Source organism: Camellia sinensis, chromosome 1 (genome assembly GCF_055761805.1).
Source record: "Camellia sinensis isolate YWXY chromosome 1, ASM5576180v1, whole genome shotgun sequence".
NCBI lineage: Eukaryota > Viridiplantae > Streptophyta > Magnoliopsida > Ericales > Theaceae > Camellia > Camellia sinensis.
In genome coordinates, this window is record NC_138961.1 from 138,722,408 (window position 1) to 138,732,057 (window position 9,650).

At 32.0% G+C, this 9,650-nt stretch overlaps 1 protein-coding gene across 2 annotated transcripts; it reads left to right on the forward strand.

The window, feature by feature from the left end:
• The first annotated feature begins 5,661 nt into the window (after nucleotides 1-5,661).
• Nucleotides 5,662-9,288, forward strand: LOC114319245 (nascent polypeptide-associated complex subunit alpha-like protein 2). Of its 2 annotated transcripts, XM_028266251.2 has the most exons (5): nucleotides 5,662-5,855; nucleotides 5,970-6,075; nucleotides 7,963-8,081; nucleotides 8,200-8,550; nucleotides 9,078-9,288. In XM_028266251.2, exons 1-4 carry the CDS (start codon nucleotides 5,811-5,813, stop codon nucleotides 8,548-8,550), a joined length of 621 nt encoding a protein of 206 aa, XP_028122052.2. In that variant the 5' UTR covers nucleotides 5,662-5,810; the 3' UTR covers nucleotides 9,078-9,288. The 2 variants fall into 2 exon arrangements, with proteins under 2 accessions (XP_028122052.2, XP_028122053.2); XM_028266252.2 differs by lacking the exon at nucleotides 9,078-9,288 and having other exon boundaries at nucleotides 5,698-5,834; nucleotides 8,200-8,856.
• Nucleotides 9,289-9,650: the final 362 nt, after the last annotated feature.

The window sequence follows — 9,650 nt, forward strand, 5'->3', positions numbered from 1 at the left end:
TTCTTTTGTTTTTTTTGTTTTGTTTCCCTTTCCTTTACCTTTTTTTTTTCAATGTAATTTCCTTTGTTTTGTACTGGGAGTTGTTATTTTTTATATAAGTAGGGGGTTTGTGAAATGAGACTATTAACCACAGGGGTGTGAATGTAATTTTCAAAACGTTAGGGGTGGGATGTCATTGGACCAAACCTCGGGGGGTGTCAGTGTAATTTATCATTCTCTTTTTTACTTTTATTTTTCTTCTTTGATATTTTGCTTTAATTTTGGATATGAGATTATGAGTTTTTGAGCATAGGAATTGAAGCTAATAATGCTACCAAAGCTATCTCAATTGACCAATATCATCGCTACAAAGAATATATTTATGTATATGTCGTGAAAAGAAGATCTAGATCTGTTCATCAACTATTCCTTTCTGTTTTTTTACATATTCAGGGTTAGAGTTTTTAGGAAATAATGACTAGCAATGCTTATGTTTTATTTTTCTTTGGTTGGTTGTTATTTTGAATCAATTTGATCATGTTGTGTACTACAGATACAATTTTGTTTTTTTTTTTTAATTAATTTTTTGATGTTATTGTTGTTGATGATGATGATGATAATGAACATATAGGATTTGGTGATGATGTTGTTGTTGATGAACATAGACGACTTGTTGTTGATAATGATGATTTTGAACAGATGAGTGTGTGTGTATATGTGTGTGTGTGCGCGCGTGTGCGTGCGTGCGTGTGTGTGTGTGAAAATAAGAAGAAATATTTGAACAGATAGAATTTGGTTTGGCTTGATATTTCAATAGATAGAAAAAATGAAAAAATAAATAAACAAATAGAATTTTAACATATAAAATTTAGGAGAAAAAATTAAACAAATAAGAATAAAATTTGAACTGAAAATATCATAAAATTAAATAGATAGGGTAAAAAATAGAACAGATAGGGAAAAAAAATTAAACAAATAAACATGAATTTGAATAGATATGGAAAAAATTGAACAGATAAATATAAATTTGAATAGATAGTCAATAAAATTCAACAGATAAAAAAAAGTCAACATATAAATTAAGGGGTAAAATTAGAACAAAATATCTTTCAAAACAATAAAATGTACTTCTCATCTTAATATTTCACAAATGGTGGATTTCTTACCAAAGAAAAATACTCATAGGACCTAATGTCTTATACATATTCTAAATTGGACTTTTTAAATAATTTTCTCATATAATTATGTCAAAAATATAAAATTAATTATATTTTTTCAAAAATTTTAATGGACGTGAGCATAATTTACCTTTTTATTTTTTGGGTGAAGAAAGAAGGGCAAATTATCCGGAACTCCTATTTGAAAGAGAAGAAATCTATTCAGTCCCACAACTTTTTGGATACTCTAAAAAGTCTACTATGTATTTTTCTTCTTCATTTTTCTCTACCTCTTTCTCCTCTTGATTTTCGGTGATCGATGATCACGTCTTACTTCTTCTCTTTCTCTTTTTGATATATAGTTATCGATAACCCACGATCATCATTGATTGGGGTTTGCCGGCAACCACAGACCACCTACTTATTACTTCACCTTCATCGACGGCGAAGAAGACATGTTTCTGGCAAAGAAGATTAGTAGATCTATATCAGATCCGACTAGATCTAAATTAAAAATAATTGCCGAAGTACAATCTTCTCTCTATATCTGTTTCTCTCATTTGATCTTTCAATTTTTCTACATTTTCTCTACTACACACTTCTATTTTCATGTTTTAATGGATTTTTTTTTTCAAGTTCTAAATAAGTTATTTTCGAGCTTTAGTTACAGGTGGTGAAAATTATAAAATTTTATAGTTTTAATTTTTTTGGTGCTGAAATGAATCATGTTTTAAAATTGTAAAATTTTACAGTTTCGTAACATTCTTTAGAATGATAAAATTTTTCAGTTTTATAACATGTTTTCCAGTTTAACTAATAAGGATAAATGGTTAATAAAATTGTACTTTAAAATTGTAACATTTTATAGTTTCAAAACTTGCTTTTCAATTTGATCAATATTGGAGATTATTTGTTTAAACCCTATAAAAATTGAAAAATAATATATATATATATATATATATTTTCCTATTGTTGTTATTTGTTGTTGTTATGTTTTTTTTTCTTCTTTCAGTTTATCAATATTTAACATATTTTGCTATATTTTTTTTACTCTAATTTGTCTATCTAATTTTTTATTCGGCAATATTCTTGACGTCCAGCGAATGTTTTGGACATTCCAGCGACTTCCAGTGACGTTTAGAACACTCTGATAATACTCTGAATAACTTTCGACGATATTTCTGCGACTTTCCGGTGATGTTGAACATTTCAGCAAATCTCTAGTGATCGTCTGACTGAAATTCAGTGGTGGTGAAATACAACAGCGTTTTTAAATTTATAATTTTTTTAATAATAATTAAAAATATATAAGAACAATTGGTATAAATATTTTTTTTAAAAATTAGATGGATTCTAAACTTTACGTATAAGACTTACTTGCCCCAACAAAGAAACGAAAAAAAAAAAAAAAAAAAAAAAAAAAAAAAAAAAAAGAGGCCCAAAAAGGGTATAAGGCCACCTAGAGTCTGTTATTTTAGCCCATGATGAGTTTGTTTATCAAAAAAAAAAAAAAAAAAAAATGTCAAAATCAATTAGCTTGTTTGGTTTTAGTTTTCAGAAAATTCTACTTTTTTTAATTTTTTTTTTTTATTTTTTGTATTTTAATGTTTTCAATGAATTTTTTTAATATTTTAAGCATTTTTTTAAAAATTTTTAGACACACCTAACATAAATATACTTAAAAAGTATAATATATGTGAAAAAAATCTTTAAAAAATACACTAAATACTAAAAAATATGAAAAACATACGAAAACTCAGTATATTTTCGTATTTTTGTGTATTTATTAATTTTTTAAAATATTTTTTCACAAATATTTTACTATTTTAGATACATTTAAGTAAGGTGCATCTAAAAAAGTAAAAAAATTACTTAAAAATTTAAAAATATTCACTAAAAATATAAAAATACGAAAAACAAAAAACTCAATTTTTAGAAAACTGATATCAAATACACTGAATATTTCTATCACATGTTTTAAAGTAGCCGTGAGACTTATATCATATAAATTTTGGGAAATTACAAAAAAAACCCCAATGTTTCGCGTGTTTTTCAAATTAAACCCCATAGTTTCAATTTTGACAAATTAAACCCTGGAGTTTCTTCCGTGTTTCAATGTGAACCCTCCGTCTATATCCGTTTGATTGAACTAACGGAATCTGGGCAAAATTCTCAGATTCAAGCACACATGTTCAAACACTTAGGCCCTGTTTGGTACAGTTTTTTTTCAGCATTATTTCAGCTTTCAGCTTAATTTAAGTTATTTTGATGTGTTTGGTTTAGCTTAACAATGCAACTTATAGCTTTTTGTAAGTCAGAAATTAGTTTATTCTTTGAGTGGGGCAGAAGAAGCTTAATTTATAAGTCAGAAATCAGCTTATGTTCATAGTTATAAGCTATAAGGTGTTAAGGCATAAGGTATAAGTACTTTCCCACAGCTCTACCAAACAGGGCCTTATATCTCCCACGTCGTAATTCCGTTTCGCCTCATTTTTGCGTCGTTAGATTCATCTCATTGCCTAGTTTTCATTTCATCGCTTATACGCCTTGTACCACCTCTTTTTGTGTACCGTTGGAACTCCAAAAGTTGGAAAAAAATAAAGATTTTTCTCTCTTAGGAAAAATTTCAGATTTAAACACACATGTTCAAGTACTTGTATCTCTTTCGTCATAACTCCGTTTTGCCTCATTTTTGCGTCTTTGGATTCACCTTATGGCCTAGTTTTCGTTCCATCGCTCATAAGCCTTGTTCCACCTCCTTTTGCATACTGTCGGAGCTCTGAAAGTTGGCCAAAAATAAGTTTTTTTTTTTTTTTTTTTTTTTTTTTTTTTTTTCCGTCTATCTTATATCTCTATACTTCTTCCTTTCTCATTTTCCATAATTATTCTCTCTTTTCCTCTTCCTTCATGGCCCTTCCCCTACTCTTATGTTTCTTTTCGTTCTTGTAAGTCATATACATTAATACTCGACGACACCGCCACCGTCGGATGTTTGGTGGCCACCACAAGCTCGGTGGAAGGGCCATGAAGGAAAAGGAAAAAAGAGAATAATTGTGAAAAGAAAGTAGGAAGGAAGAAGCATGGAGATAGAAAATAGAGGAGGGAAAAAAAATATTATTTTTTACCAACTTTTGGAACTTTGACGGCATACAAAAAGAGATAGAATAAGGTGCATGAGGGGTGAAATGAAAACTAGGCCATGAGGTGATTCCAACAAAACAAAAATAAGGCAAAACGGAGTTATGATGAGGGAGATACAAGTGTTTGAATATGTGGGTTTGAATATGAAAATTTTGCACAAAGAAAGAAAAATCTTATTTTTGGCCAACTTTTAGAGCTCTGACAGTATGCAAAAAGAGATACGAGTGCTTGAACATGTGTGTTTAAATTTGAAAATTTTCCTAAGAGAGAAAAATCTTATTTTTTTCCCCAACTTTTGAAGTTCCAACGGCACACAAAAAGAGGTGAAACAAGGCTTATGAATGATGGAATGAAAACTAGGCAATGAGGTAAATTCAACGACGTGAAAATGAGGCGAAACGAAGTTACGACAAGGGAGATACAAGTATTTGAACATGTGTGCTTGAATTTGAGAATTTTGTCCAGATTCTGTTAGTTCAATTAAACGAATATAGACGGAGGGTTCACATTGAAACACGGAAGAAACTCTAAAATTTAATTTATCAAAATTAAAACTATAAAGTTTAATTTAAAGAAAACGCGAAACCTGAATTGTTTTTGTTTAATTTCCCCCCCGTAAATTTTATGTAAATTTTATATCAGTCCCGTTACAGAGCCCGAATAATTCATGCTCGAATGTGGCTCAAAACCCAAAACGACGTCGTTTTGGGTTTTAAATTTTTTTTTTTTTTTTTTTTCTTTCTTTCTCGCAGGAAGAAGAAGAAAGAAGAAGAACAAGAGAAGAAGAAGAGGAAGAGCAGAACCAGAAGAAGAAGAAGAAGAAGAAGAAGAAGAAAAGAGAAGAGGAACAAACCCAGCAAAACCCAGCAAAATCAAAACCCAAAACAAAAACAAACCCAGCAAATCATCAAAAAACAAACCCAGCAAAAATTTGCAGAAAAAAAAAAATCTGAACATCAACATCATACATTCATCAACAGCAAAAAAAAAATTAAAATTAAAATTGTCGAATCCAGATCCACAAATCCAGATCTACAAATCTATTCATCAACAAATCATCAATCTAGATCCACTAGAAAAGAAAGAAAGAAAATCAAAACAAATCATCAATCCAGATCTAAAATTGGTCTGCTTCCATGTCTTCCTCCTCATCCTCCTTCATCACTGTCTTCTCTCTTCCTCTTCTTTTCTTCCTCTTCTCTCTTCCCTCTTTTCTCCTTCTCTCTCTTTTCTCTCTCTCTCTCTGCGTTCGAATGCAAGAAAAAAAAAAAAAAAAAAAAAAAATGAAACCCAAAACGACGCCATTTTGGATTTCGAGCCAATTTGAGCCAACAGTATTTCGGGCCCTCAAACATTTTTGATTTTATATTCATATAAAATATTTGATACTCAGTGAAGATATTAGTAAAACCTATCATTACTCTGGTTTATCCTCGGCGCTGCATACACACACTAACAAGTACCCGAAAAAAAATACACTCCATGTTTGGATCGATCGATAGATAGGTAGATAGTGTGAAGTGACCGTCAGCCATGCCAGGACCCGTTGTCGAAGATGAAAACCACAAGAAGCTTCTTGTATTCTCTCTCTCTCTCACATCAGAAAATTCTTCATTTTAGGGCATTATATATATATATATATATATAATCATGTATGAATATAATAATTATAATTATAATTATAATTCGCAGAACGATGAGGCCGTGGTTGAGGACGTTGAAGAAGAAGATGAGCATGACGACGACGACGACCCTGAAGACTCTGACGACGACGACGACAAGGAAGATGGTGCCCAAGGTGCTCCTCTTTTTCCCCTACCCCAAATTAATACTCATCTAAATGTATATGTATATATCTACTGCTTCTATTTTTTTTAAGGTTCGATTCATTCATCCTATCTTCTTATCATTTGTTCCGTAGAAATTGGAGTTTTGTAGGCCATTTAATTTGGGTGATTCTTGTTCAATTACAGTATGTTTGGAACCTAGGAAAGAAGAGAAAAGAAAAGAAATGATTATTAAGTTATAAGAGAAAAGAAAAGAATAAAAAATGATTGTGATTTCTCCCTTTTATTGTTTGGTTAGATTTCATAAGAGAAGGGAAAGAAACTGTTTTATGTTATATTACTAAAATAATATTTTTATATTTTGTCACTATATAAGAGCATCATTTTACTGGGTCAAAATTGGTGTTATGAAAATATAAGAATTTGTTGATTTCTTTTCTCTCCCAATCTCTCCACTTTTGGGAAGATTGAAAATGAAGATTACAAGAGAAATGAGTTTCCGTCTGTTTCTCTCCACTTAAGTTATCCAAACAAGTAAGAGAAATCTCTCAATTTCTTTTTTTTCTCTCAAAATCACTCAATCCAAACATAGTGTTAAGAGTGTTGAACGATTTCAGGGTGTGAAGGGATGCACTTGAAATGTTTGTTGTGGTGTGATTTGATTTTTACAAACTCAGATGCTGCTGCTAGGGACTACTTTCATCTTTATAATTCCAAGGTTTTGTTTGGATCTTGGGTTATAAGAGGGATTTGTAGCGGGAAAGGAAAAAATAAAAATGGAAAAGTGAATGAAAAAAATTAGCTTTTACTTTATTTACTTTTCCATTTTTTTCCCTTTCTCTCAAATTTAGGATCCAACCGTAACCTAACGAGCATATTTCCTTAGTACCTTGTCTTCCTAAATATAATGTGGTGGTTTGGGCTAAGCAAAGTTTTTAAAGGCAAATGTGTAATGTGAGGTGTTTTACTCTCGTGATCCATGGTGCAAGCCTCAAGGCTTCCAGGGGTAAATGTTTCAAATTTTGAATTTTTTTATTTAATAAATAAATAAAATATTTTAGAATAGTAAAAAACTTAAATATAGAGGTGTGAGCCCTTTTTCTTAGAAAACATCCAAAATTTCACCGTAGAGAAGAAAGTTTGCCCTCATCAAAAGTGAAAACAATATTGATAGCTTAAATTATCGAGCTTCTCACTTGATCCTTAAAAGTGCCTCCAAATCTTTATTAATCTAATTGGGAATCTCAGATAGAACCTGATCTAACTTAGACAATATTCATTGCCTTTAGTTCTGATTGGTCTTCCATATGCAATAGTCAGATTTGTGTTAGCTTTGAGAACTTTTGTCCTCACAAATTATTGCCCGATTGCTCTTATTTCTGAATAAGAATTGATGTGATGCCACACATCATAGTTTATTTACAATTAAGAGTGATTTAAATCTTATGGATGAGCAGCTTGGGCTGCCTTATATTAACTAAAATGTAGAATTACCTGCTAATGTATTGTAGTCTGTCAACTTTTGATGTTATAAAAGATGCCCAATGGTTGAAATGCACTATTAATTTGAATGGTACATGGCTATCTTCCTCCGCTTACTCAAAACGTTTCTTGTCCTCATCAATATTTATGGATTCACAATGTCATGGTTAATTTGTTAAACATGCTTTTGCTTCCGCCGTGTTTATTTATGTCAGTGATGCATCATGCAGCTGATTGCTGCTGTTTCTGAAATAATAGTTTCTGAGTTGATCTGCTTTGTTCAGCTATTCCGAGTCTTCGAATTACAAATGCTTTCTACATCCATGTGATATGGACTTAAATGAAATGTTTTTTTGATTATGATGAATATTTTCATTGTTGCCTGTTAAATTATATTGATTGTAAATGAGGTGCAGGGGCAAATGAGAGTTCAAAGCAGAGCAGGAGTGAAAAGAAAAGTCGGAAGGCAATGCTGAAGCTGGGCATGAAATCTGTTACAGGTGTTAGCAGGGTTACCATTAAGAGAACCAAAAATGTAAGCCGTTGTCTATAGTTTTTTGTTTTCTTGTTTGATAGAACTATAGTCTTTATTTGATGTAGCTGATCTTTCTTAATGATGGAAAACAATTCACCAATTTCTCTCTGTGTTTCAGATTTTATTTTTTATCTCGAAACCTGATGTCTTCAAAAGTCCGAATTCTGAGACCTATGTCATTTTTGGAGAAGCAAAGATTGAGGACTTGAGCTCTCAGCTGCAGACAAAGGCTGCCCAACAGTTCAGGATGCCAGACTTGGGGTCTGTGATGGCAAAGTCAGATATTTCCGCTGCAGCTGCTGGAGCGCAGGCAGATGAGGAAGAGGAAGAGATTGATGAGGCTGGGGTTGAGCCTCGTGACGTTGATTTGGTGATGACACAGGCAGGGGTATCAAGGAGCAAAGCTGTCAAGGCTCTCAAGACTCGCAATGGAGACATAGTCAGTGCTATCATGGAGCTTACTACCTAGGTAGGCTGTATGATATAACTTGAGTGATTACTTATAAAAAAGAAAAAGAAAAAATCTACCTCAACTGATGCTCTCTGATGGTAGATTTCATGAATTGATACCTATCAAAGGGAAAATTGTTACAATATTATTGATGTCATTTTCTTATGATTTTTATATTTTTGCACCACCTACTACTGGCTATACATTATGTTGTTTCTTTCTTTTTTTTTTTTTTTTTGTGGTTACTTTTGCTGGCTTTGTACTTTCATGACAAAGAATGCTTTAGTTGCATATTTATAACAACTAATTACTTGTTTAATACAATTGCTGGGAGTTACCATGTTTTGAGGATCATAGACTGGGTAGGTTGCTGCAATTGTGGTAGGAATTGCATGTGCATAATGGAATTTAAGATTGGGTGATTTGAGCTGTGGATTGTGCTACAGTGAATTTTTTTTCCAAATCTTCCAAAAATTTACTGCTTAAAAGTTTGGGTGCTTTTTATTTACGGAGAAATTTTGCAATTGGTTTGGTTGAATTTGCAGACACTTGAGTTGGCCAAATGGAAAGTGGAAGAAAGAATTTGACTCCCCCAGGTTAGCTTTGATTTGTGAAGTGAAGAAAGATCAAGGTGGTTCTAAAATTCAGTTGAAATCAGTTAGAAGTCCAAGGTTATTTGTCAGTTTGATAGGCTTACAAATATTTATATGGGGAAAGAAGAAAGGAAAAAGAGTTCGGCAATTCATTATTCAAAAACAGTGATGTCTCTGCTTAATCATTTTCTGTTATATTAGGTGATTTCTTAGAATACTACTTGGTAGCTTGAAAATCATTGGCCCGAATTGGCTCAAATACCCAAAACAACGTTGTTTTGGATATATATATATTTTTCCCTTTTCTTTTCTTTTCTTTTCTTTTCTTTCCCTTCCCTCTCTGAAACAGAGAAGAAAGAGAGAAGAGAAGAAGGAGACGGTGATGGCGGCGCCGGTCGGCCGGTTGGTGGCTCTCTCTCTCTCTCTCTGTGCCAGTGGGTGGCTTCTCTCTCTCTCTCTCTCTCATATATATATATATATATATAGATGTGTGTGTATAGATCTGTGGATGATGATGTGTGTGTA

What these genes read in the sequence shown, in the direction of transcription:
- LOC114319245 (XM_028266251.2), top strand. Translation starts at nt 5,811, where the DNA reads ATGCCAGGACCCGTTGTCGAAGATGAAAACCACAAGAAGCTTCTT. An exon ending in AAAACCACAAGAAGCTTCTT is followed by an intron (nt 5,856 to 5,969) that starts GTATTCTCTCTC and finishes TATAATTCGCAG; the next exon opens with AACGATGAGGCCGTGGTTGA. An exon ending in CCATTAAGAGAACCAAAAAT is followed by an intron (nt 8,082 to 8,199) that starts GTAAGCCGTTGT and finishes TCTGTGTTTCAG; the next exon opens with ATTTTATTTTTTATCTCGAA.